At 48.7% G+C, this 27,192-nt stretch overlaps 1 protein-coding gene across 3 annotated transcripts in view; it reads right to left on the bottom strand.

Annotated features, from left to right (window-relative positions):
* Positions 1 to 2,572: 2,572 nt before the first annotated feature.
* The window catches only part of NADK (NAD kinase), a 30,452-nt gene continuing 5,832 nt past the window's right edge, over positions 2,573 to 27,192 (bottom strand). For 2 of the 3 annotated variants that reach the window (XM_038537648.1, XM_038537649.1), the window contains exons 2-12: positions 13,793 to 14,011; positions 11,661 to 11,744; positions 8,769 to 8,898; positions 8,286 to 8,394; positions 8,053 to 8,138; positions 6,919 to 7,021; positions 6,421 to 6,575; positions 6,110 to 6,209; positions 5,873 to 6,030; positions 5,135 to 5,217; positions 2,574 to 4,696 (exon numbers count right to left, since the gene is read on the bottom strand). In XM_038537648.1, coding sequence (XP_038393576.1) covers positions 4,519 to 4,696; positions 5,135 to 5,217; positions 5,873 to 6,030; positions 6,110 to 6,209; positions 6,421 to 6,575; positions 6,919 to 7,021; positions 8,053 to 8,138; positions 8,286 to 8,394; positions 8,769 to 8,898; positions 11,661 to 11,744; positions 13,793 to 14,011 — 1,405 coding nt within the window. In that variant the 3' untranslated portion in view covers positions 2,574 to 4,518. Of the gene's footprint in view, positions 4,697 to 5,134; positions 5,218 to 5,872; positions 6,031 to 6,109; positions 6,210 to 6,420; positions 6,576 to 6,918; positions 7,022 to 8,052; positions 8,139 to 8,285; positions 8,395 to 8,768; positions 8,899 to 11,660; positions 11,745 to 13,792; positions 14,012 to 27,192 lie in introns of those variants that run through there. The other variant, XM_038537650.1, reaches the window with a different exon arrangement.

The following is a 27,192-nucleotide window of genomic DNA, read 5'->3' on the forward strand; positions in this document are numbered from 1 at the left end:
CATCTGTGTATGGCCCTGGTCTGATGGCCCCACCTGGGTATGCTGATGAAATCTGCAGGCCCAGAGGAGCACCACTTTCCAGGGGACAGTGAGGAGAACAGGAATATCTGGACAGGGGCCCGGGAGGCCCAGAAGCCAAGAAAATGGGGTCTGGGTCACATTCCATTGGGTGGGAGGAAGGATGAGGCCGCCTGTCTTGTGCCACCAGGCCCACTGCCAAGGTTGTCAGGGAGCAATGAGCAGCTGGTTTGGAAAAACAGCTCCTGTCTCCAAAGTAGGGATGCAAGCCCTTCCTGGGAACCCTTTGGATGTCCCTACTCAACACCTTTCAACATGACCCTTGGCCTGACCCTAGTGAGGGCACTGCATCCTCTGTCCCTGGGATTCAGCCTCTGGGTACCATGGGATTAAAGGTCATGGAAGCAAGACCACAGGGTTAGGGAGCAGCTCATTTGCTATCTCAGGCCTGTGTCTGAGGAACAGTGCTGGTGAACAAAGGGCTATTGCAAGGCCTCACTGTGCTCCCAGGAAGCCATGGGCTGAGATCAAGTCCAGCCTTTGTCCTCTGTGCTGCTGGGGACAAAGGCCAGCTTTGCCTGGAGGCCTCCATAGGAGGGCCACCGCTGATCCAGGCCACCTGCAGGAGGGGTCCTGGCCAGCGGGTCTGTAGGCGGCTCAGACAAACCCTGCCCCACCCCATCCCCAACCCCAACCCCACCTCCTCACCTCTTCCTCCTCCCACCAAATCCTCAGTGTTTATATAATTCTGAAAACCACCCAAGCTTTGGCCTGGATCTTTTTTTTTTTTTTTTTTTTAAGAATTTGCCCATTTATTCATGACAGACACAGAGAGTGAAGAGAGGGAGGCAGAGACACAGGCAGAGGGAGAAGCAGGTTCCATGCAGGGAGCCCGACATGGGACTCGATCCCGGGTCTCCAGGATCACGCCCTGGGCCGAAGGCAGCACTAAACTGCTGGGCCACCAGGGCTGCCCTGGCCTGGATCTTTCTGAAGGAGAACGTGCCAGAAGTGACTGATCTCCACGTAGTCCCTATGCAGTTCCTGCCTCCTCCCCCATCCATCCTATCCATCCCACCCATCCTCTCTGTGTTCCTCCAACTGTTCTTTTATCCCTCACCTGCACCCAGACTAGCTGGTTCCTGGACCTAATGGCTTCCAGGTGGGGTAACCGCTGGGCAGGAGGGGAGCCACACCTCTTTGGGAGAGCGCTGCTGTGATGTGGACTGTGGCCTGGCTTGAGAAGGGAGGCCAGCCAAGTGGGGCACTTGGCAGAGGCCTGGGTTGGGGTCTGGCTCTGTGCTGCTCAACCTAGCCAGCAAAGGACTGAAGACTAGAAGATTGGACAGCCTGAGCCCTGAGCCCACAGAAAGGCCCAGAGCCCAGTTGGGAGATGTCCTAGGGCCTCTGGCCTGTGGCCTCTGTGTCCTACCCTCCTCCTTTCCCTGAGGTAGGAAAGTCCAAGGCTCACAGGTCAATAGGCATTACTGAGATGTGTGGCCTTATGGGCAAAGCCAGTACCCACCACTGAGCCAGCCCCTCTGGCCTTTGCCCTCAAAGTGGGCCCTCTGCCACCAAAAGGGACAAGGCCTAGGCTGGGTCCACACACACTAACGGCTTGGATCTTGAGAACCTCTGGGCCTTAGAAGCTCTGGATGCCAGGGTTGAGTTTTGATGCTTGGCCCTGCTGCCCATGACAGCTGTACAAACTGACCACAGGTGCCTGTGTTTCCCAGCAGGCCAGCCCAGGGGCAGCAGATGCCTCTTGGCCACTGAGACACCTGACCAGTAAGATAATGTGCTCCCACACATGTGCCAGGAGAGCAAGGGTTCCTGGGGCAGGGCAGACCAAGGCCACACATGGCCCCAGGAGGCTGATGCAATGGGACAGGTCTGGAATGAAGGATAGGGAACCTGGGGGTGAGTTCACCTGCCATCCCCCCATACTGGGCTTCAGGCCTCTGTAAATCGCTGGGGGCACCCAGCGTCCCAGCACACAGGGCTGTCCATGTCCTCATGCATGTCTGCAGGGCTCACTTCAGCTCCTAGAAAAGCCTTGCCCCACATTCACCAAGAACTGGTCAAGACGTGTAGAATAGAAGAAGGGAGCAGAGGAGAGAGGTGAGTGTGCTCTAGGGCCTGGCCCATGCCCCCTCACTCCAACAGGCCTGGATTGAGCTGTGGTGAGGACTTTGAAGCCTCTGGGGGCCCCCTTGGCCCAGCGCTCTGATTTCCCCAAGAGCGGGTCCTTTCTGTAGGCTCAAGCCTGAAACCGCCCAAGCCTCTGCTTTACCCTGCAGGATAGGTGGTGACAAACAGTTCCGCACCTCTTTTGGGCAGGACAGCTTCTGAGCTCTAGGCCCACCGATGCCAATAGCAAGGCTGATGGGGCACCTGGGATGGGATGTAATGTGGAGCCTGCCTGGGTGGGACCCTCTCTCCCACGTGCATGCCGATGGTGCTCAGTGTGTCCACAGACTCCAGAAGCCCTGGCCCACCTCCCTGAGCATCAATGTGTTGGTTATAAAACACCAAATAAAGTTGCTACCCAATCCAACTTTTTAAACAAGTCTGTTTATTGAAAGGATCTGAAAATAGTAATAAGGCTTCCAACAACATCTAACAAATTTTCAAGATATTAACAATATGAAACATTAAGAATTTACTTCAAAAAATCCAAAGTTTTCTTCCAAATCATGCTGCTTTCAGACTTGGTTAGCACTTGCTTTTTTTTTTTTTTTTTTTTCTGTCTAAACCAGTGACTCAAATTCTGAATGACACTGTCTTTGGGACCTAAAGCTGGGAGGTTTGGTTCAGCCCCCTCTCAGCCCAAGGGAGTCTGAGCAGTGAGCCTCTGACCTTGCCAGGTGCCTGTGGGTGGGTGGGTGATAAGGGCCGTTGGCCAAGCACCACACTGAGAGCCACAGGCACTAAAGCAGACACAGGAGATGGTGCTCAGGCTGCAGAGCCTGCTCTGTGGAGGCCCCTGGCTCAGCGTGGCTGCACACGTGCTCCAGAGCCCTTCTATCAGCCCAAGAATGAGGCATGTGACCCTCCACGAGGGCAAAGCACAGGCCCATCCCTCTTACTCCAGAAGAGTCCAAGAAAGGGCAGCTTCTGTCCCTTGTGTTCTTGCCAATTCAATAGATTAAAAATGCACCTCAAAGAGAAATCAGTTACTCAGAAACAGATGCCCAAGTGTAGGATGTCTGTCAGGCAACAAACAGCAACCGGGGGCCAAAGCCATGTGCACTGAGCCACAGCTCCCACCAGACCACTCTGGCTCTGGTCCCAGGTGGCAAACACACACGCCTATGGTCTGGGTGGCCAGCTGGCAAAGGAGTGACCGCTGGAATGATGGGAGTTTCCTCGCAAGCCCAGGCCAATGGGGAGAAGCAAGAGCAGAATGGACACAGAACGTCCCCACCACCTCTTTCCTCACTAACCAATGCGTCCCCATCTTCTAGTTGTAGTCACAAAGTACCACGGCTTACTAACCGAGAAGCGCCCTGTCTCTCCATGGACCATCACCCCCACAGTGAGCATGCTGAACAGAGTGGTCCCAGCTCACGGCACCAAACAGAACACGTGTAAACATCGGAACAAGGCTCCATTTCACAACAGTCCAAATCCCATCCCCTCTGAAATCTTCAAAGTGTGTACAATAAAATCTGTACATAAGCAGTTCAGAAAACTTAAAATAATGTCTACAAAGTATACACAGGATTTAAAATACCTTTCAGGGTACAGAGGGGGCTGCCCCTGCTTCACGAGGAATGTGCATGGGTCTGACCTCCTACCAGGTCACGCTGGGCTTGCAGGGGGCGACAGCATGGAGCTCTGCCGGCACCTGTCACACCACAGCAGCGGGGGAGGGGAGAGCCTTGTGACCAAGGCAGGAAGGTATGCCCAGATGAGGTACAGATGCTGAGCAGGAGAGAGAGGGGACCCCTACATTCATCAGCCAATCAAATACCAAACTGTCTCTGCAGAAGTGTCCCCTCTAAGTCCTTTTAAGGGAAAAGGTGCAGGATTTAAGGGGAAAATCGTGGTAGCTATAGGTTTTTGGCTACAAGACATTTATTTTCAACACGGAAAGACGGATCAATCCATTCTGATCCCCTATGAATTTCAACATACTGATTGAAGCACAGGTTTCCTGACAAAGAATTACACAGAGCACACCCAGCTCTGGCATCCCCAACCTGCGGCCAGGCCCTGAGCCACAGCACAGGTGCCCCCCAACATCACTTTTCTTATTTAGAAATGCAAAAAAGAAGTCAAGATTTAAAATGTTAAAAACAGCTGATCTGGTTGACAAAAGGCAGATTCCGGCTCTTCCCCTGGCTACAAAGTGCTGTGACTTCTGATGCCTGCTCGGGCTCACAGCGCATGTGCTCAGGTCAGCCTGTTCCCAGAAGGCGGAAGGTGAGTGGGAACCAGGCAGGGGAGCAGCTTCGGGACTCTGGGGTCCTGAGTGTGGACAGCAGGAGCTCAGACCTAGCCCTCCCCCTCCCCCTCCTCCCCTTCCTCCTCCTCCTCCTCCTCCTCCGTGAAATGCGCCTGTTTCTTCCGCACGTTCCAGTGCAGACACTGTGCAAGGCTCTCAAACCAGTCGCTCACAGGGTCTCGGACGCAGATGGAAGGAAGCGGGTAGCAAGAGGTAGTGATGCTGATGCTGAGGCAGGGGAGAGATACAGCACAGGTAAGCTCACAGCACCAGGCCAAGACCCTTCCCCAGGGGCCATGCCCAGCCTAGCTGGGCACCATCTGTGCTCTGCTCATGCCACTTGCTGCAGAGCCTGGGGCCTGCCTCACCCTAAGGACAGGGGGCTCAGGGGGAGTACCTCCTGGGACCGAGTGGACAGGAGTAGCCACAGCGGCACCAGGGCAGGAGGGTGGGACAGAGTGAGAGGCCATGAACCTGTCACCCTCAGCGCAGCACAACATGGGTCACATGTTGCCTCCTGCGTGGGTGACCAGCTGCCCAAGAGGATGGAGTCCCACGGTGGTCAGTAATAGAGTTCTGTCTGCGGGACCCCCACAAGCCAACCTCAACAGGGCATGAAGGCAGCAGGCAGGGCCTGCCCCTACTCCAGCCCCAAGGCTCACACACCTGTCTCCATGGCGGATTTCCTGTCTTTTCCGTCCATCGAAGGACACCCATGCGGTGTTCCTTGCTTCCGGTGAAAGCATGATCTGAAGGAGTCAAACAGGACAGGTTCGGGCTCATGAATGCAGCTGAAAACCTTAGACCCCTGCCCCAGGGAGTGGAGCACTGCCCAGGAGAACCCTTGAAGGTATCCTTATAGCCCACTCTTCACCAAGGCCAGTTCTAGGCCATGAAGGCCCTCACTTATGTCTCACTTGACACCAACCCTGGGAAACAGGACAGGCAGTCATCAAGCCCAGTCACCAACCATCTACCCAGAGCCAAGGACACCAGCCAGGAGTCTGCCTCCAGTGCTCTCTCTTTGTGGCCCCACCTACTAGGGCTCAGAGCAGGGACATGCCAGCCAAGAACGGAGATGGAGGATCAACAGTGGACACCAGCCACATGCCAGGACCAAAGCACCACTCCTCACAGGGTGCCTCTCACCCTGCCCCTACCCAGCGGGAAGTATCCCCAGCTCCCAAGGGCCCACAGCCCTGTTGGAGCGGCTGGCCTGGCTCTCAGCACTGCCCCCACTGACAAGACAAATAAGGACGAGAGTGAAGCCCTTTGCAGCACCCAGCAAGGTAGGGCCCACAACCCAGTGGGTGTTGGGGTCACAGTTGGGGGCAAGGAGGGTGGTCAGCATGGCAGGCTCCAGGCAACAGATTAAACCAGAAAGGATAGAGGGTGGACTCTGACCTTCAGCTCGACCCCTGCAGGGACCACAATAGGTCGGAATGACAGCGAGTGGGGGCAGATGGGCGTGATCATGATGGCTGGCACGTTGGGGTGGATCATGGAGGCCCCGGCGGCGGCCGCATACGCTGTGCTGCCCGTTGGGGTGGAGACGATCACGCCTGGTGGACAGGCTACAGGGTCAGTCTCTGTGGGTTCCTGCGCCAACCCCACCCTGTGGGACCCCAGGCGCCCACCTACCGTCACCCTGCACTGTGGTGATGAGGTGCCCGTCTAGGTAGACATCTACGTTGGACAGGTACGAGGAGGGACCTCTATCGATGACAACCTCGTTCAGGACCTGGGGGAGGACAAAGTGACTGCACACTGGGAGGGGCCAGCCTGGGTGGTCTGCCCCACAGGCACCTGTACTGTTCCTGGGCTCTCTGGAAGGTCCTGAGGGCGGTCCCACTGGGTCCAGCCCAGAGTCCCCCCACCTTGTGTCTCTCTCCCTGAGGCCACACGACACGCAGGACAAGGCCGGAGCCCGGACAGAGCACGTGTCCACAGACCTGATACTGCATGACCTGCTTCCCAACCTCCGTGTCCAGGTCTGCAGCCAGTACTCCATTCTCGCTGATCCCGTTGGGCATCGTCATCTTCTTCCCTCTGAGTTCCTTCACGACCCGGACCTTCAGCCGGCTCCGAAGAACAACAGCTGCATTCCCTGGGGGCCAGGAGGAAAGGGGGTGTGGCACCCCACAGGAAACAAAGACACCTCTGCTTGACCAGAGACCACCCACTTTCTTTTCCCAAACCGAGGGCAGCACCTCTGTGACTTCTGTGAAAATCAGTTCCCACCACTAGTCAGCACCCACAGCAGCTTCAGCATGTAACCTCCTCAAACTTCTCAATGTTAGGAAAAAAGGTTTGACCCATTCAAAAATTTTAAATCTCAATCTCGAAATGCTTAAATGTTGCTCTACACATTATTTAAAAACCCAAAAACCAAATGAAAAGACAATCCCATGTTCAGAACTCCTTGTGACTTCCAGAACATTCTGACTTACCTTGTATCACCTGAGTAACTTGGGACTGAAAATTCTCGAAGTTGAAGGGGGTTAGGAAGCCCAGGGAACCCAGGTGGAATGCCATGACCGGAGGTACGCTGCCCTGTGAGCCAATGAGCAGGTCTGTCAGCTAGCTAATCTACTCAAAAGCCACATGACTTGTCCCCAACACGGATGGACCCAGTCCCCAACTGTCTCTGGGAAGGGACAGGCACATGAGTGCATGGTTGGTGCTGATTCTAAGTGACTGCACGGAAGGTCAGCGAGTAGTTGGGGAGGCCAGGAATGGTGGCATGCAGAGCCGATGAGAAACCAAAGCAATGAACTGACCAGCCTGCTGGCCACAGAGGACAGGAGAGAGCTGGTCAAGCCTCCACGCCAGAGCCTCCCACTTCACCTTCCAACACACCTCAGCTGGGACCCTCCAAGGGCCCCGTCTAGCAGAGAGTGAAGGCAGGCTTTGGGCAACTTGAGTGAGGTCCTACGCAGACTCCCACCCTCCTACCCTGGAGGCTTAGCCTGCAGTTGCAGCCTTCCTCTGCTGTGGGCCGTCGCCTCAGCCAGGAGGTGCCCACAGATCTGCAGCAGCCCCCAGGACAGTTTCTCTTGCCACTGCCCCCCTTCCTCCCAGCCACTCCTGCTGCCCAGTCCAGGCTTGCATGCCATACTTGTACTCTCCTGCCAGGAGCACTCCCAGTGAGGAAGGAGACCCAGAGAGAGAGAGCAGATGCATCATTTGGTATTATTTGCAAAACAGTTCTATTGCCAAATAACCACACTTAAAAACAGTTTGGGGGATCCCTGGGTGGCGCAGCGGTTTGGCGCCTGCCTTTGGCCCAGGGCGCGATCCTGGAGACCCGGGATCGAATCCCACATCGGGCACCCGGTGCATGGAGCCTGCTTCTCCCTCTGCCTGTGTCTCTGCCTCTCTCTCTCTCTGTGACTATCATAAATAAATAAAAATTAAAAAAAAAAAAAAAACAGTTTGGTCCGTACCAGAATAAGAAACCATAAAACTTGGCATCCCTGAGGCATAAAGCCACAAGGTACCAGAAGGGATGGAAAACCTCACTGGGAAAGTATCTCCTCATGCAATGCTGAGGCCAGGAGCACAGAACCAGCAGCCAACCTCACCTGGAACAGTGATGAGGCATAAAGCAGGGTCCCATCCCCTCCCAGGCATATGATGAAATCGATCTGATTGGAAATGTCATCATAATCTAGAAAATAGAACAACACAAGAAAAGGTGTCTCGGCAACCCTCAATGCCACAGGGCACTCTGCCCACGAGGGGCAGGAATGCTAGAAGCTTCTGCCAACTCCAGGGGTGTGGTGCCAGCAAGCCACAGAGCCAAGGACAGACTCACCTTCTCTGAAGGTGCAGAACTTTTTCTTCACTGCTCCAAAGTTGTCATCGCTCACCATGGCAGGGTCTTCTAGAACCTTCTTCTCCACATAAACAATCATGTTGTTCTCCTGGAAGGGAGACAAGCACATCAGCTCCACCAACAAGACCCAGTTCAGATCACACTGGTCTTCCATGAAGCCTCCTTTTAAGCCACAGTGTTTTATGACGAGGGGGGAAGTGAGTCCTTAGTCCTGGCCAGCAGACTGCTTTCAACCTGCTCACGCACAGATTTCTTTCCTTCTGGAGGCTCTGTGACCCTCAGTTATGGAAGTCACTTGCCTGAAATGGGCTTCTTGACTTGGCCTGCTCTGTGCCCACCCCTGCCACATGACCCAGAACATGGAGCCTCCCAAGCTACAGGGTGGAATCCAGTGGACACAGATGCAGAGGGGGTGCTGGGGGGGAGTCCTGGGGTTGCCACCCCCCAACCTGGCTCACTCGCCTCCATCAGGTACGTGCAGAGCTCCTTGAAGGGCTGCAGCAGGCTAGCATCCCGCATCTTCTTGATGACGAGAACACTCTTTGGGGACTTGTTCCACGTCAACCGCTGGCTGGCAGGGTCCTGGATATGCCTGTGAGGGGAGAGGAGTGTTCACATGCTTTCCCTCCAGAGGACAGGCATCCTCGGAGGCATGTCTCTTAGGCCTTGCACTGTGTGCTAGCCCCATCACAAACCTCCAACACCGTGACTCAAACCACCAGTACAAGGGGTGTGGTGACTTCATCCAGTTACTGACCATCCATCACTCACCCTTTCCAGCCGTTTCTGCAAGAGGATGGGTCACTCACAACACCCTTTGTGAGCTTCATTGCTGCCCAGGTCACGTGCGTGGCTCATGAGTAGGGTACAGCTGCTTTGGTCACAGCATTTTAGTCACACTTTGCTAACAACAGAAGTGTAGGGCATACCAAGCCCCCAAATTATCCCAACTGTACATTTGTACTGTAAATGTAATTTCTGCAACCTCAAAACTAAAAGCAAAACAATCCTAAAGTGACTTCTGAAAGGCTGTATAAAACAGCTAAGGCAAGAAAACTCCCAGAAATTAAAAATCAAGCAAATCTTATATAATCTTTTCACCGTTTACATGATCCTCTTGGCCAATCACCTATTTAAAACAAAAAGTCCTCAGGATCACCTTTAACACCAAAAAGGCCAGACTGGAGGTCCCCTGCTCTTCACTAAACTAGCCGGCTGAGCTCAGCTGCCCTTGGCAGTTGGAACGTGCCCTGTCCAGGGCCCAGGTACACTGACCCATCCCAGCCACACAGGAATCTGAGCAGGGCTGTGGAACTGGCTCGGCCCCGTGGGAGGAGCTGTCAGGCCTTGATCAGGTGGAGGGGTGTACACTCCCCAAACTTCGTCACTCTGCTTGGCCGTGGGCCTCAGAAAAAGCGTGGACAGCTCACGGACCTCTGCCAGGTCGAAGCCCCCTTGTGCTGACCCAGGCACCCATGGCCTGTAGCCTCTCTGGTCCTCAGACCCGGCTGTGCCCAGCCAAAGCCACCAGCGTGTCCTGCACAGGCCTGGCTGCCAACTGGGACTCCTCCTGCTGGATCACCCTGCAAGGTGGGAGGCTGACCCTCCTCCAGCACACAGGTAGTGGATGCTGGATGGGAAAGCAAGGACGCCTGAGTGGTAGTAGGTGACCAATCTGAGCCACTGCCTAATAAGCCAAAGGCAATCAGATGTTGGTAATTCCACCCATTTCAATATAAGAGAAATGTGAAAATGCAGACAATAAATTAGAAAGTGAAAGTTCTTTGTAATCAACCCTTCTAAAATATCTTACTTTCAAACACTAGAGAAGAAGTTAGATTAGGACATGTGAAGCCCTGCCCCAGCAAGGTACAGTGTTGTAAGGGAGCAGGTACAGGGTGGAGAAAGGGTCCCCCAGAGATGGCAACCCCACCAGACAGTGCTGGGCATGTGGGCTCGGAAGGGAAGACATGGCTGCTCACTCTGCAAGTCAGCTCCAGGGACATTTCAGGGGTATCTGCCCCATCTCAACCAACCCATATAACCTCCCTGAGGCTCACAAAGCCCGTTCATACAGTGGATGTGGCTCGGCTGGGATTACATGTTGGCTAATTAAGGCTCATACACTCACGGTGGCACTTAGGCCGAGTGGAGTAACAAGGAAAGAATAGTTCTGTCCCAAACCAGGAAGTACAGGGAGGGGCCCTCAGGCAGATGGGGAAAGGCCAAGGGCAGGGCCAGAGCAAACAGGAAGGCATGGGCACAGGGGAGGGCAGGGCTTGGAGCAGCAGCAGCAGGCAGCTGGGGCTCTGGTTTTGGAGGCACCTGGGTAGGTGCTATGCAGAGCTGGCTGTGGGATACTAGAGGAGCTGTGGCAGACCAGTAGGAGTCTGCATCCAGAGAGGACCTGCCCCAAGCACAGCAGCAGTAACCAGACAGCTACAGAGAGCACCTGGAACCAGCAAAGACAATAAAACTTAATTCTGGTTGTAAGAGGCAAGGCAGCCAAGTCACAGGTCAAAAGACCTCCCGATTTGCACAGCAATTCCCTGGGAAGCCTGGAGGTGGCAGCACAGACAGTGTCACTGTCCCCAACCCACTGCTGGGGCTGCCTCAGAGAGCAAGAACCCCCTAGACAGCTCAGTCATGGAAATAAACCTAAACCTGCAGCCCTCACCCCTGTGCAAAATGTGAGGGGACCTTGTGGGGGCTTCAGGGAAGGTGGGGAGCTCACCATGAGGTGCCAAGCACAACGGTCGGGGTAGGATGGAATTCTGTTTAAGAGAAAGCAGCACCATGGGGTAAGTGGTTCGGGTCTTTCCCTAAGACAGACACCATGGTCAGAGCACCACACAGAGCCCTCGAGCTCCACCCCTGACAGCTTTGTTCTTACAGCTCCCCATCCGCGTGGCCCCCAAAGATGCACTGGGAGTCTGGCGTGCTTATAACAGCTGTGCCCACAAGGTGGGGTGTCTCTCAGAAGTAAAGCAGGGTCTCAAAATAGCCAGTTAATGCCTCTGTATTTCAGGAATAATTAGAGGAGAAGCATATCTGACCCAGTGTACTGTGAAATATACTGGTTTCCTCCACGACTTTTTACTGTAAAAACAAAACAGTAACTCTAAAGATCATAGTCAAAGCCCATCCAGCTGCAGTGCCTGAGAAGCAGAGCGTGGCCCGATCCCCATCTGCTGTCCGGAGGGTGGTAAGGCCCCATGCTCACCGGAGCCGGTGGAGATGCCCTGTGGCTTCTGCTGACGTGAACTTCTCACCCAAGTCAGAACATTGCACAGCACCATGATCGCACGACAGCACACACTCCAGGGAGTACCCCCCCACCACCACAGCACTCACATGATGGTCTGAGGGTTCTGCAGAACGCAGGCCTTTGGTCCAAACGTGGTCACCGGGCATGGCCCATGCAAAGAGCGAGTCCTCCTGTGGGGAGATGGGATACTGTGGGTGAACAGACCTAGGTACAGACTGTTAGACCCTCAGAAAGGCTTTTAACTGGAAGGACCTTACATCCATCATCTTCCCAGTGTCCATGTGATGGTCCCTGGAGACCTGGCTCTGGTCCTCAGAGCCACATGGAAGCACCACATGCTGTGTAGCATCAGCAATTAGAGCGTGCTCCTCAGAAAAAGGACCCCAAATCAACGCAGGTGCCCAGGCCCCACCCCAGGAAAAGGTAAGACCTCCCCCAGGGTCAGGCCTGGAAATTTGCAACTGAACAGTCTCTCTGACCAAGTCTGTCTGAGGACCAGTCCTCCGGTCTCTACTTGGGAATCAAGACCTTAGAGACCAACCCTAAATTACCTACATGAAAATTCTGACAAAAATGCTCATACTGAGTTGCACAGTCAATATAAAAAGATATTACTTGAATGGTTCAACTTCTCCAATAACCAAAAAGTGACTCAGCCATCATAGAATCACCAAATGAAGGGGCTGTGGCCAGTACATGTTGTGGGGACACCACCACTTGGCTGCCTCCCTCTCTCTCTTTGAGGGGTTGGCACCCACCCTGGCACAGGCAAGAGGGAGTAATGAGGACACCCCCATGGAGTTTTGGGACGTATTCAACCCCAGTGGCCTCACAGTCCCTTCCTGTGCCAAAAATATTGTCCCAAAGATGGCCAAATGCTGACTTCATCTTCAACTGTCTCATGGGATCCACAAAATCTTCAAATTCAACACAAACAAAAACAGATTTCCTACCATCCTGTAAAAGGCAATACACCTAAGAGAGAGGCTGGTGTCCAGTTAAAGACAAGCCCTCCCTGGCCCCCCCGAGTGCACAGAGGGGAGGCACCTCACAGCAGGCCTCCCCAGGGGGTACGCACAGTTCCTGCTCAAGGACTGGTGTGACCAGGGATCCCTGGGTGGCACAGCGGTTTGGCGCCTGCCTTTGGCCCAGGGCACGATCCTGGAGACCCGGGATCGAATCCCACGTCAGGCTCCAGGTGCATGGAGCCTGCTTCTCCCTCTGCCTATGTCTCTGCCTCTCTCTCTTCCTCTATATGACTATCATAAATAAATTAAAAAAATATTTAAAAAAAAAAAAAAAAAAAAAAAAAGGACTGGTGTGACCAGATACACTCCTGTTATCTTCCTCCTTCACTGACACCCACACACAGAGGCTACCTCTGACCTGCTGTCACTGCACCACGTTCCATAGTCTGTGAACTAGAAATGGTGTGTGCTGAACCCCCCAAAACCAATAAGCAGAAGTAGTGCTGCCAGGAACATGAAAGCCCTGCACCGCCTCTCTGGTACGAAAAGCTGCACCACAGATGCCACATCCCTGCTCTGCTCCCCGCCCCAGGGAAGGCACTGCAGGCAGCTCTACCTTGCCTGAATACACACTTTTCACCAAACACTCTCCCCCACCCCCCCACATGTGACAGTCGTAACCCCTGCCGGAGAGGTAGTGCCAGCCCTGGAGGCTTCCACCCAAAACTCACCACCTTTAATGTTCCAGAAGCCAGGGCGACACCCACAGGTGCCATTACAACGCTGCCGGGTGGGCTCTTCATGGGGAGCTCTCAGCACTGTTGCTCAAGAGCATTGTGCAAGAACACGCACCACGTGGATCACCAGAGAGGGCACATCGGGCTGGGGGAGAGTGCTTGCCCAATACCCCCTGTGACCACACTCAGCCCTCCACCAGCCCCATCACCGTGTAGGTCCCACTGGTGTGCCTTCAGGCAGCACCCCCACACCTCAAACATCCAAAAGTCAGAGTGGGCACTGGCAGATAAGGCAAGAAAGGGAAAAGCATGTGGTGCTGGTACCATGTGGGGAGACGTGCCAGGAGAGCGTCTGTCCTCTGCTCTTGGGACTCAGCCCCACCCTACCCTCTGGACACACATCGTGTTAGCCAGGATTTACGAAGTATAGAGTCCTTAAAAGAACCCTTGGTCATGGTTTCAAGCAGTCAGAACATGCAGGGGAGGATGGTGGTTGGAGGAGGGCCTTCATACCTGAACTCTTTGGCGCTGGCCAGGGCAGGCGAGGCAGACAGGCTGCGGGACTTGGCCCGCCCCCGAATGGGATGCTTGGACCCCCAGTCCTCGTCCCCATGGCATGCGGAGCAGCGGTACGAGCCCGAGTCTGCGCTCAGTGCCTTACTCATGTTGACTTTCTCTTGTTCCATTTCCATAGTCGGTAAATGAGGACTTCGATCAGAAAAACACTGATGCCTTAATAAAACAAAGTAAGTAAATATGCAGGCAGAAAATAATATACATACACATACATGCACCCATTGCATTGTGGGACAAATATGGTTCAAGTCCCATTTGCCAAAGGACTTGAGAATAGTCGCTATCCCAAAGATATTCAAGAACTCAGGAACCGACCTGTGGTTTCTAGTGAATCTAGAAGAGCTAACATTCCAGAATAAGAACTAACAGGCTGGAGCTGTGGTGTTTCTCCCACAGAGAAGGCCAAGGGCCAGCTAGAGAAGTCACAGACAGAGGTATATAGCACATTGTGGGGGGTGGGGGTGGGGAATCACTGGAGGGATCACCGTGACGGGGGAATCACGGCGGGGGGAGTGGGGGGCCACTGTGGAGGGAGTCACTGTGGGAGATCACAATGAGGGGGAGTCATTGTGGAGGATCACTGTTGAGGGGGTAGTCACTGTAGGGAAGGAAGTCACTGCAGGGGGATCACAGTAGGGAGAAATCACTGCAGGGGGATCACTGGGGGGTATCATCGCAGGGGGAAGTCATTGTGTGTGTGGGAATCACCATGGGGGGGGCGAGTCACTATGAGGGGATCACCATGGGGGGAGCCACTGTGGGGGAAGTCACTGCGGAGGGGGAGGAGTCACTGTGGTGGGATCACCACAGGGTAGAGTCACTGTGGGGGGGGAGTCACCTTGGGGAGGAGTCATTGTGGGGGGGATCACTGTGGGGGGGAATCACTATGCAGGGGGTGGGGATCACCATGGGGGTGTACAGTGCTTAACGCCCCTCGGTAAGACTGACTAGCAGATATACACTGGACTCCAGACCCTGTGACTGAGCCAAAAGAACATTTGCCAAAACTGACCTACTTTAGCCTCAAAGAAAACTTCAATTTCCAAATACTAGTGAAGGTAGAGATCTTTACCTTCCAACTACAATACAATAAAATCAGGAAAAGACAAAAAAGTAGGAACAAAGAAAACAATCCTGCACCACCTGGGAGTGTCTGAACTTTGTCCTAATCAACTTCAAAACGGGTATCAAACCAACATTATAACATATCAAACAACAAGAGGAATGTAACACAAACCAAAGTCCATGCCTCCCCATTAAGGTGGCTGAAGTTTTTGAGAATGAAGAGCAATGACCCAAGATTCTATAAAGCTAGAAAAGAAATAAAATAAGCCTAAGAAAGGTAGAAGTGGTGACAAATTGAGGCAGAAACCAGTACACTGAACAATGGAAAAGGAAAGGCAGAGGGATGCCTGGGTGGCTCAGCAGTTGAGTGTCTGCCTTTGGCTCAGGTCATGATCCTGGGGTCCTAGGATCGAGTCCCACATCGGGCTCCCTGTGAAGAGCCTGCTTCTCTCTCGGATGGGGTGAGAAGCCTATGTCTCTGCCTCTCTTTCTGTGTCTCTCATGAATAAATAAATAAAATCTTCAAAAAAAAAAAAAAAAAAAAAAGGAAGGGCACAGTTTGACAAAACTTGTGTAGATCAAGGGACCAAAAGGTAATCCTCCAAGGACAGGGAGGGCAGGCCACTACAGGGTTGTGGTGAGGGTGCCTACAGCTGCTAGAGCCCATCTGGACCTGCCCAAGGGGAAGAGCAGATGGGACAGGTTTCTTGTGTGGGAAGACCTCAGAAGGCGGCGCTGCAGGTGGAACCCAGCAGAATAACTGCCATACAACCCACTTTGCTGGGACAAGTGAAGCAAACAAGGTCATCCCAGAAGAGACTATAACACACAGGGCAAAGTCAAATGTCCGCACGCAGGGGTTGAGGATGCATCAGAGGCTGGCATTGCAGGAGGTGAATGGGAGACAGAAGGGAAGCTTGTGGACCACAGATAAGCCTGGGCCTCTGTGTTAAGGTGAAGAGTGATGGTGCCCTTGAACCCCTACCCTGGCTTCACCTTACAACCACCTGAGGATCCTCAGAAAGTAACCCCCTCACCCAACCCAGACCAAAGGCATCAGTAGTTTTTTTTTTTTTTTTAAGATTGTATTTATTTATTCATGAGAGAGAGAGAGAGAGACAGAGACAGAGACACTGGCAGAGGGAGAAGCAGGCTCCATGCAGGGAGCCTGATGTGGGACTCAATCCTAGGTCCCCAGGATCACACTCTGGGCTGAAGGCAGGTACTAAACCGCTGAGCCACCCAGGGATCCCCAGCATCAGTAGTTTTAAAAGCTCGCTGGGTGATTCTAAATTTTAGCTATAGTTGACAACACTGCCCTAGTGGATCAATATCCTCCTAGCTTGAGAAACACTGATGTTTTATCCAAACATATGAAAAATCTTTAATAAAACCCCAAACCTACAAAAACATGTCTGATATAAGCACTCCTATTCAATATTGTACTGGAGGCCATAGCCAGTGTAATAAGGAAAATGAAATAAAACGCATAGGTATGAAAAAGGAACAGGTAAAATTGTACTGTCAGGGGCACCTGGCTGGCTCAGTTGGTGGAGTGTATGACTCTTAATCTTCAGATTGTGAGCTTGAACCCCACATTGGGTGTAAAGATTACTTAAAAAAAAAAAGGGGGATCCCTGGGTGGCGCAGTGGTTTGGCGACTGACTTTGGCCCAGGGCGCGATCCTGGAGACCCGGGATCGAATCCCATGTCGGGCTCCCGGTGCATGGAGCCTGCTTCTCCCTCTGCCTGTGTCTCTGCTTCTCTCTCTCTCTCTCTCTCTCTCTCTCTCTCTCTCTCTGTGTGTGTGACTATCATAAATAAATTAAAAAAAAAAAAAACCTGTACTGTCAGATGGCATGGTCTTCTCTGTAGAAAATCGTAAGGAATCTACAAAAAAGTGACTATCCAGTAAGTGAGTTTATTAGCAAGGTTATAGGAGACAAAAATCAACATACAAATAACTATCTCCGTGTACTAGCAACAAACAATAAGAAATCAGGTGCCTCATTTATAGGGGCACCTGAGTGGCTTAATTTGTCAAGCAGCCAACTCTTGGTTTCAGTTCAGGTCATGATCTTGGGGTCCTGGAATCAAGCCCCTCTGTCAGGCTCCACACTCAGTGGGGAGTCTGCTTGGGGATTCTCTTTCTCTACCTCTGCCCCTCCTCCTCCCACTCGTGTACGCTCTCTAAAATACATAGATGAATCTTATTAAAAAAATTTAAAAACCACTATTTACAATAACATTGAAATATAAGCTATAGGGATCCCTGGGTGGCGCAGCGGTTTGGCGCCTGCTTTTGGCCCAGGGCGCAGTCCTGGATATCTGGGATCGAATCCCACGTCAGGCTCCCGGTGCATGGAGCCTGCTTCTCCCTCTGCCTGTGTCTCTGCCTCTCTCTCTTCTCACTATGTGCCTATCATAAATAAATAAAAAATTTAAAAAAAAAAGAAATATAAGCTATATAGATATGTAGTTGACAGAAGTACAGAAACTAATTCGAGTTATAAAATAAGTCATGAGATGTACAGCACTGTGACTCTAGGTAATAACGTATTTTTTTAAAGATTTTATTTATTCATGAGAACAGAGAGAGAGAGAGAGGCACAGAGACACAGGCAGAGGGAGAAGCAGGTTCCATGCAGGGAGCCCGATGTGGGACTCAATCCCAGGTCCCCAGGATCAGGCCCTGGGCCGAAGGTGGCGCTAAACCGCTAAGCCACCAGGGCTGCCCTCTAGGTAATAATATTAATAGAGCACATTTTTGAATGTTAAGAGAAAAGGTTTAAAAGTTGTCATCGTAAGAAAACAATTTGTAACTCCATGTGGTGATGGATGTTAACCAGATCCACTGTAGTGGTCATTTCCCAATATATACATAACAAATCATTATGTTGTACACCTGAAAACTAGTATGCTACATATTACTGACATCACAGTAATAGTAAAAAGTGCAAAATTGGACACTAAGAACTACAGATGCTGCTGCTGAAATGAAAGAAAGCAAATAAATGGAGATAAAATAATGTTCACAGATCAGAGAGGCCAATATTGTTCTCAGTTCTCCTCAAACTACTTAGATTCTCCACAATTCCTACGCACAAAACCCCAGCAGACTCTTCTATATAAAATGACAAACTGGGGCACCTGGGTGGCTCAGCCAATTAAGTACCCAACTCTTTTGGTCATGTGACATCAAGCCCCGTGTCAGGCTCCGAACTCAGTGAGGAGTCTGCTTGAGATTTTCTCTGTACCATACCCCCCAAAATGCTCCTTCTAAAAAAAAAAAGGCAAACTGATTCTAGAACTCATATATAAACATAAAGGAAGAAGGCATGCTGCAAACTGAGACAGGCCGAAAGCCAGGCTTCTTGTCCCAAACAGGCAGCCGGGCTGTGAATGCAAAGGAAAAGTTCCTAAAGTGCCGTTCCAGGGAGCACACAAAGACAAGAAGGCAAAACAGCCTTACTGCTGATCAAACCAGCCACAACACGCAGTCTAATCCAGAGTAAAGCCCTGACTCTCCTCAATCCTATGAAAGCTGAGAGATGAGAGGAAGCTGCAGAAGGGGAGCTGGAAGCCAGCACAGGTTGGTTCGTGAGGTTTAAGGAAAAAACCACTTCTGTTACATGAAAGTACAAGGTGGAGCAGCAAGTGCCGACATAGAAGCTGCAGCAAGTTCTCCAGAAGATCTACCAAGATCATTAACGAAGGTGGATATGCTTAACAGATTTTTCACTATAGACTAAACAGCCTTACTTTGGGAGAATATGCCAGCTAGGACTGTCATACCTAGAGAGGAAAAGTCCATGCTTGGCTTCAAAGGTTCAAAGGACAGGTTGACTCTCTTGTTGGGCTAACACAGCTGGTGACTTTATTTTTTTATTTTTTATTTTTTTTTAAAGATTTTATTTATTTATTCCTGAGAATACAGAGAGGAGAGAAAGAAGCAGAGACACAGGCAGAGGGAGAAGCAGGCACCACGCAATGAGCCCAACACGGGACTCGATCCCGGGACCCCAGGATCACATCCAGGCCAAAGGCGGCACCAACCTGCTGAGCCACCCGGGCTGCCCAGGTGACTTTATTTTAAGATGTATTTATTTGAGAGCAGCCCCGGTGGCTCAGTGGTTTAGTGTCACCTTCAGCCCAGGGCGTGATCCTGGAGACCCGGAATTGAGTCCCATGTCGGGCTCCCTGCATGGGGCCTGCTTCTCCCTCTGCCTGTGTCTCTGCCTCTTTCTCTCTCTGTGTGTTTCTCATGAATTAAAAAAAAAAAAAAAAAAAAGATTTATTTGAGAGAGAGAGGGAGAGAGCATGAGCCGGGGGAGGGGTAGAAGGGAAAGAATTTCCAGTAGATTACCTGCTGAGCACTGAACATGGATCTGATGCGGGGTTCGATCCCATGACCCTGAGATCATGACCTGAACTGAAACAAACCAAGAACTGGACAAACTGACAGTACCACCCAAGTGCCCCACACCTGGTGACTTTAGGTTGAAGCCAATGCTCACTGACCATTGAGAAAATCCAAGTACCCTTAAGAATTAAACTAAGAGTACTCTGGCTGCATTCTAGAAAAGGAACAACAAAGCCAGGATGACAGTAATCTGCTTACAATGTGGTTGACTGAATTTTTCTAACAAGATTATTTATTTGCGAAAGAGCACACGAGTGCTAGTGTAGGGGACAGAGAGGGAGAGAGGGAGAGAGAAGAATCTCAAGCAGACTCCGTGCTGAGCACAGAGCCCAACACAGAGCTCAATCCCTGAGATCATGACCTAAGCTAAAACACAGAGTTGGACACTTAACCAATTGAGCCAACAACGTACCTCAGGTGACTGAATATTTTAAGCCCACTGCTGAGACCTACTGCTTAGAAAAAAAAAATCCTTTCAAAATATTACTGCTCAATGACAATGCACCTATTCACCCAAGAACTCAGAGATGTACAAGGAGATGAATGTTGTTTTTATGCCTGCTAACACAACATCCATCCTGCAACCCACGGATCAAGTAGTAATTTCAACTTTCAAGTCTAATTAAGAAATACACTTTGTAAAGTTATGGCTGCCATAGACAGTGCTTCCTCTATTGGATCTGGACAAAGTCAACTAAAAACCTTCTGGAAAGGATTCACCATTCCAGATGCCATTAAGAACATTCATGATGCATGGGAAGAGGACAAAATATCCACACAAACAGGAGTTTGGGAAAAGTGGACCCCCACCCTCTTGGATGACTTTGAGGGGGTCAGGACCTCAGGGGAGGAAGTCATTGCAGATGTGGTGTAAACAGTGAGAGAACTAGAATCAGAAATAGAGCCTTGGGCAGCCCTGGTGGCCCAGCGGTTTAGCACCACCTTCATTCAGCCCAGGGTGTGATCCTGGGGGCCCAGGATGGAGTCCCATGTCGAGCTCCCTGCATGGAGCCTACTTCTCCCTCTGCCTGTGTCTCTGCCTCTCTCTCTGTCTCTGTATCTCATGAATAAATAAAATCTAAAAAAAAAAAAAGAAAGAAAGAAAGAAAGAAAGCCTAAAGATGGGACCAAATTGCCCCAATCTCAGGATGAAATTTTAATGGATGAGGAGTTGCTTCTTATGGACGAGCAAAGAAAATGGCATCTTGAGGTGGAATCTATTCCTGGTGAAGATGCTGTGAAGATTGTTGAAATGAGAACAAAAGATTTAGATCATCACATAAACTGAGTGGACAAAGCAGTGGCAGGGTGTGAAAGGAATGACTCGTTTTGGAAGAAGTTCTCCTATGGGTACAATGTTATCAAACAGCATCACCCGCTACAGAGAAATCATTTATGAAAGAGTTAATGAGGTAAACCTCATTGGTGTCTCATTTTAGGAAATCACCATGGCCACCCCAGCAACCACCACCCTTGTTAAGTTGGCAGCCATCCCTGCTACTCACATGATGGTTAGGATTTTTTAGCAATAAAGTTATTTATTTATTTAGTTAGTTAGTAGGCTCCATGCTGGGCTCACGACCATGATTTCAAGAGTTGGACACATGGAGACACCTTGATGGCTCAGTATGTTAAGCATCTGACTCTTGGTTTCAGCTCAGGTCATCTCAGGGTTGTAAGATTAAGCTCAGTGTCCAGTTCCATGCTCAGGAGGGAGTTTGCTTAAGATTCCCTCTGTCCTCCACCCCCATACCTTCTCTAAAATCTTTAGGGACGCCTGGTGGCTCACTCTAAAATCTTTAGGGACGCCTGGTGGCTCAGCAGTTGAGCATCTGTCTTTGGCTCAGGGTGTGATCCTGGGGTCCCAGGATCAAGTCCCATACTGGGCTCCCTGCATGGAGCCTGCTTCTCCCTCTGCCTGTGTCTCTGCCTCTCTCTGTGTGTCTCTCATGAATAAATAAAATCTTAATAAAATAAAATAAAATCTTTAAACAAACAAAAACAAATGAAAGAGTAATGTAATAAGGGCAGGTAGTAATGACCCTAAAGACAAGGAAATGGGTATGAGTGTGGTGTGTGTGTGTGTGTGTGTGTGTGTGTGCAGGGTTTTCTTGAGGAAGCAACATTTGAGAAAAGATCTGAATGGAGGCTTGTTTCCAGCTCTGGGCTATCACAGGTAGAGTCACACACACATCTTTGTGTGGACACAAGTTTTCATTTTTCTTGGCTATACCCAGGAGCAGAACAGCTGGAGCATATGGCAGATGTACCATTTCCATTCCCAGCAGTGATGTCAGAGGCTTCCAGTCCTCCCTGGCCTCATCATTGCTTGCTATGGTTAGTTTTCTTACATATTTAGCTGTTCCAGTTGAGTGTCAAGTGGTATCTTACTGTGGTTCAAATTTGTGTTTCCCTAAAGATGGATGCTGTTGGGCATTTTTTCTTGTGCTTATTTGCACTTGATACATCTTCTTTCCCAAGTTGGGATCTTTTGCTCATTTCTGATTGGCTGTTCTCTTACTGAGTTTTTAGAATTTCTTTATGCATTCTGGATGTAAGTCTTTCATAACACATATGTTTAGCAAATATTTTGTGTGTGTAGCTTATATTTTCATTTTCTTCACTGTTGTCTTATGAAGGATAAAAGATTTTAACTGTAATGAATTTGTCAAAATTTTTTATAGTTTCTGACCTTTATGTCATGTTTAAGAAATTTTTGCCAAACTAATGGCTACTAAGATTTTCTTCAATGCTTTTTACTGAAAGTTTTGTAGTCTTGAATCTTACATTTAGGTGTATAATCTATTTTGCATTAATCTTTTTACAGGCATACATCATGGATACTGTAGGTTTGGTCCCAGACTACTGCAGTAAAGCAAATATTGCAATAAAGCAGGTCAAATGAATTTTTTTGATTCCCCAGTGCATATAAAACTTATGCTTATGCTATATTGTCATCTCTAAAGTGTGCAATATCTTAAAAAACAATATATATACTCTAATTTAAAAATACTTTATTGTGGGACGCCTCGGTGGCTCAGCAGTTTAGTGCCGACCTTCGGCCCAGGGTGTGATCCTGGAAGTCCTGGGATCGAATCCCACATTGGGCTCCCTGCATGGAGCCTGCTTCTCCCTCTGCCTGTATCTCTGCCTCTCTCTCTCTCTCTGTCTCTCATGAATAAATAAAATCTTTTTTAAAAGTTTAAAAAATAAAAAATAATAAAAATACTTTATTGCTGGGGCACCTGGATAGCTCGGTTGGTTAAGTGTCCAACTCTTTTTTTTTTTTTTTTTTAAGACTTATTTATTTAGAGAGAGAGCACGCACGAATGCCTGGGCAGGTAGAAAGAGGGGAAGAAAGAACTTCAGCCCAGTTACACTCCCAGCACGGAGTCCATCACTTGATCTCATGACCCTGAGATCATGACTTGAGCCAAAATCAAGAGTCCAACACTTAATCAACTGAGCCACCCAGGAATCTCACTCTTTTTTTTTTATATATATATTTTATTTTTAAGTAATCTCTACACCCAACATAGGACTGGAACTCACAACCCAAGATCAAGCGTCACACTCACACTCCAGTGACTGAGCCAGCCAGGCACCCCTCATTTGTGGCCTCTTTCCTTCCCCAACTGACAACAGAAGCTACAGAAATTCTATTTTACTGAGGGCTCTCAGGGCCTGAAAGGTTACTCATTGAATTTACATGGTTATTACCAGCCAAGGGAAGAAGACAAGCAGGCAGCTACACGTTCAAGGTCATAGGTCAGGGGACAGGGTACTCTGGGCACAGAAATGTGGGCTTCATCAGCACATGGTGAGTGCTTACACCCATGGGACTTGAGAGACTCCCCAGGGAGATGGACCAGAGACCCAAGGACTGAATCTAGGGCATGGCCTCAATTTAGGAGCCAAAGGAAAGGGTCAGGACAGAAGTCTGGGAGGAAACCGACAGTGTAAAGTTAAAAGTGCAAGAGTAGCACAGATTTCAGGATTCAGAATGGGGGGCTGGCACCAAGTGCCAAGAGGTGAGGACAGAAAGGCCATGCAGGGCCTAAAGAGGAGCCAGGAAAAACTGGTAAGAGATACAAGATGGCAGAGTTTGGTTCAACATGTCAAAAAAATTACATGCATGTGTTTACCTCATTATTACTGTCCAAAGGCTAAAGAATCACTAACTTAACTGAGGATCTTCTCTGTGCCAGGCACTGTCCTCATTGCTTCTCTTTTGTAATTTTTTAAATCCCCACAAGGACCCTATGGGACCAACACCATTAGTGAAACTGGAACTATCACACGTGAATTCACAATTTTAGAAGGAACATTGTTAAAAAAAAAAAAATGTCTGACCATCCCATTTATACTTGTACCAAAAAGAATAAAATACCTATAATAAATTTAACCAAGGGGATCCCTGGGTGGCTCAGCGGTTTGGCGCCTGCCTTCGGCCTAGGACGTGATCCTGGAGCCCTGGGATCGAGTCCCGCATCGGGCTCCCTGTATGGAGCCTGCTTCTCCCTCTGCCTGTGTCTCTGCCTCTTGCTCTCTCTCTGTGTCTCTCATGAATAAATAAATAGAAACCTTTAAAAACAATAATAAATAAATAAATTTAACCAAAGAGGGAAATACCTGTACTCTGAAAACTATAAAACATGGATGAAAGAAACTGAAGACAACACAAACAAATGGAAAGACACACCATGTTCATGGAAGAATATTGTTAAAAAAATCCATACTATCCACAGAAGTCTACACATTCAATGCAATCCCTATCAATATACCAAAAGCATTTTTCACAGAACTAAAACAAATCATCCTAAAATCTGTATGGAAGCACTAAAGATCTGTAACAGCTAGCCAAAGCAATCTTGAGAAAGAAGAACAAAGCTTGAGGCAACACAATCTGAGACTTCAAACTATATTACAAAGCTATAGAGATCAAAATGGTATGGTATGGCACATAAAGAGATATACATAGACCAATGGAACAGGATAGAGATCCCAGAAATAAAACCACACCTATATGATCAATTAATCTACAACAAAGGAGGCAAGGATATACAATGGGTAAAAGACAGACTTTTTAATAAATAGTGTTGGCAAAACTGAAGAGCTCCATACAAAAGAAAGACACTGCACTGCTTTCTTACACCATTTACAAAAATAAACTTGAAATGCATTAAAGATCTAAACCTGACACCTGAAACCATAGAAATCCTAAAAGGAAACAAAGACAGTCATCACTTGGACAGCACCCTGAGTAACATATTTATGTCTCCAGAGGAAAGAGGAAAGCTAAAATATAAACTACTGGCTCTACACCAAGGTAAAAAAGCTTTTTCACAGCAAAGGATATTATCAACAAAACAAAAAGGCAACCCAGTAAATGGGAGGAGATATTTAAAGTTATGTATCTGATAAGGGGTGAATATCCGTAATATATATTGAACTTACAAATCAACAGCAAAAAAACAATCCAATTAAAACATGGGTAGAGGACCTAACAGACATTTTTCCAAACATGACCTACAGATAGCCAAGAGACACAAGAACAGATGCTCAACATCATTAATTGTCAGGGAAATGCAAATCAAAACCTAAACCAGATGGGGCGTCTGTGGGGCTCAGTTGGTTAAGCAGCTGCCTTTGGCCAATGTCATGATCTCAGGGTCCTGGGATCAAGCCCTGCGCTGGCTCCTTGCTCAGTGGAGAGTCTGATTCTCCCTCTCCCTTTGCTGCTCCCTCCCCCTCTCTCAAATAAACAGAATCTTTTAAAACAAAACCTCAATGAGATATCACCCCACACCTATCAGAATGGTTAGTTATCAAAAAGACCGGAAATAACTGTTGGTGAGGATGTGGAGAAAGGAAAGCCTTCTTACACTGTTGGTGGGAATGCGAATTGGAGCAGTCCACTGTGGTAAACAGTATGGAGGTTCAAGAAAAAATTAAAAATAGAACTACCATAGGATCCACTAATTCGGGATCCCTGGGTGGCGCAGCGGTTTAGCGCCTGCCTTTGGCCCAGGGCGCGATCCTGGAGACCCGGGATCGAATCCCACATCGGGCTCCCGGTGCATGGAGCCTGCTTCTCCCTCTGCCTGTGTCTCTGCCTCTCTCTCTCTCTCTCTCTCTCTCTCTCTGTGACTATCATAAATAAATAAAAATTAAAAAAAAAAGATCCACTAATTCCATTCCTGAGTGTTTACCCAAAGAAAATGAAAATACGAATTTCATTTTTTTTTAATTTTTATTTATTTATGATAGTCACACGAGAGAGAGAGAGAGAGAGAGAGAGAGAGAGAGAGGCAGAGACACAGGCAGAGGGAGAAGCAGGCTCCATGCACCGGGAGCCCGATGTGGGATTCGATCCCGGGTCTCCAGGATCGCGCCCTGGGCCAAAGGCAGGCGCTAAACCGCTGCGCCACCCAGGGATCCCCGAAAATACTAATTTCAAAAGATATATGCACCCCTACGCTTATTGTAGCATTATTTACAATAGCCAAGATACAGAGGCAACTCAAGTAATCATCTGTCCATATCCTGATGAATACAGAAGTGGTGTGTACACACACACACACCACACACACACACACACACACACACACACACACGAGAATATTAGTCAGCCAGAAAAAAGGAGGCAATCTTGGGGCACCTGGCTGGCTCAGTCAGTAGAGCATGCAATTTTTCTTCTCTGAGTTCAAGCCCCATACTGGGCACAGAGCTTACTTTAAGAACAATATAAAATAGAGATGCCTGGGTGGCTCAGCAGTTGAGTATCTGTATTCAGTTCAGGGTGTGATCCTGGGGTCCTGGGATCGAGTCCCACCATCAGGCTCCCCGTGGGGAGCCTGCTTCTCTCTCTGCCTATGTCTCTGTCTCTCATGAATAAATAAATAAAATCTTATTTATTATATTTATGTAATAAATAAAATGTTTTTATATTTTATATATTAAATTCACCTAAAAATTATATAAATAATTATATAAATAAATTCTTATTTATATTTATGTAAAATATATTTTTATATATCAAATAAGTTTATCTAATAAATATGTTCATTATAAATAAAATCTTATTGTATTTATGTAATAAAATATGTAAGTAAATAAAATATATATTTTATATTTTATATATTAAATAAATTTATATAATAGAAGTTATATATATTCATTATAAATAAAATAAAATTTAGGATGCCTGAGCTACCCAGGTGTCCTAAATAAATAAAATCTTAAAAAAAAAAAGCCTGATTTATGGACCCCACGTACGCATTGTCCATCTGCTCTGTGAGTAGCCTAAAGGAAAACCATCTTGTCCTTGATGTATCAACCAACACTCCTATTCTCTACATTCCCTTATGATAAAACTCGTGATTCCTGCGTATACCTTCATCTATAATCTTTTGAGCTTTTACAAGATGTAAAAACTATGTTATGCTGTAAAAGCCATTCAATCCCTGGAGTGCTTTCTTCCCTGTGAAGACGTGTTTCCCGGGTGGCTGTTCTAACTTGAACTCAAATAAAACGCTCTTTTTTAGAGATTCTTTTTTTTTTTTTTTTTTTTTTTAGATTTACTTATTTATTTTTTTTAGATTTACTTATTTATTTGAGGGCTGAGTGCTCAATCTCATGATTCTGAGATCATGACCTGAGCTGAAACAAAGAGCCGAATGCTTAAACTACTAGGTCTTCCAGGCACTCCTACTTTTAGAGATTCTAAAAGATTTGTTCTTTTTTGCATCAACAACTATACTTCAATTAAAAGAAACAAACAAGCAAATACACAGAACCTAACACTCTTTACTAAAAGAACCTCAGGGCAGCTGGGGGGCTCAGCGGC

The sequence above is a fragment of the Canis lupus genome, chromosome 5, assembly GCF_011100685.1.
Source record: "Canis lupus familiaris isolate Mischka breed German Shepherd chromosome 5, alternate assembly UU_Cfam_GSD_1.0, whole genome shotgun sequence".
Lineage (NCBI taxonomy): Eukaryota > Metazoa > Chordata > Mammalia > Carnivora > Canidae > Canis > Canis lupus.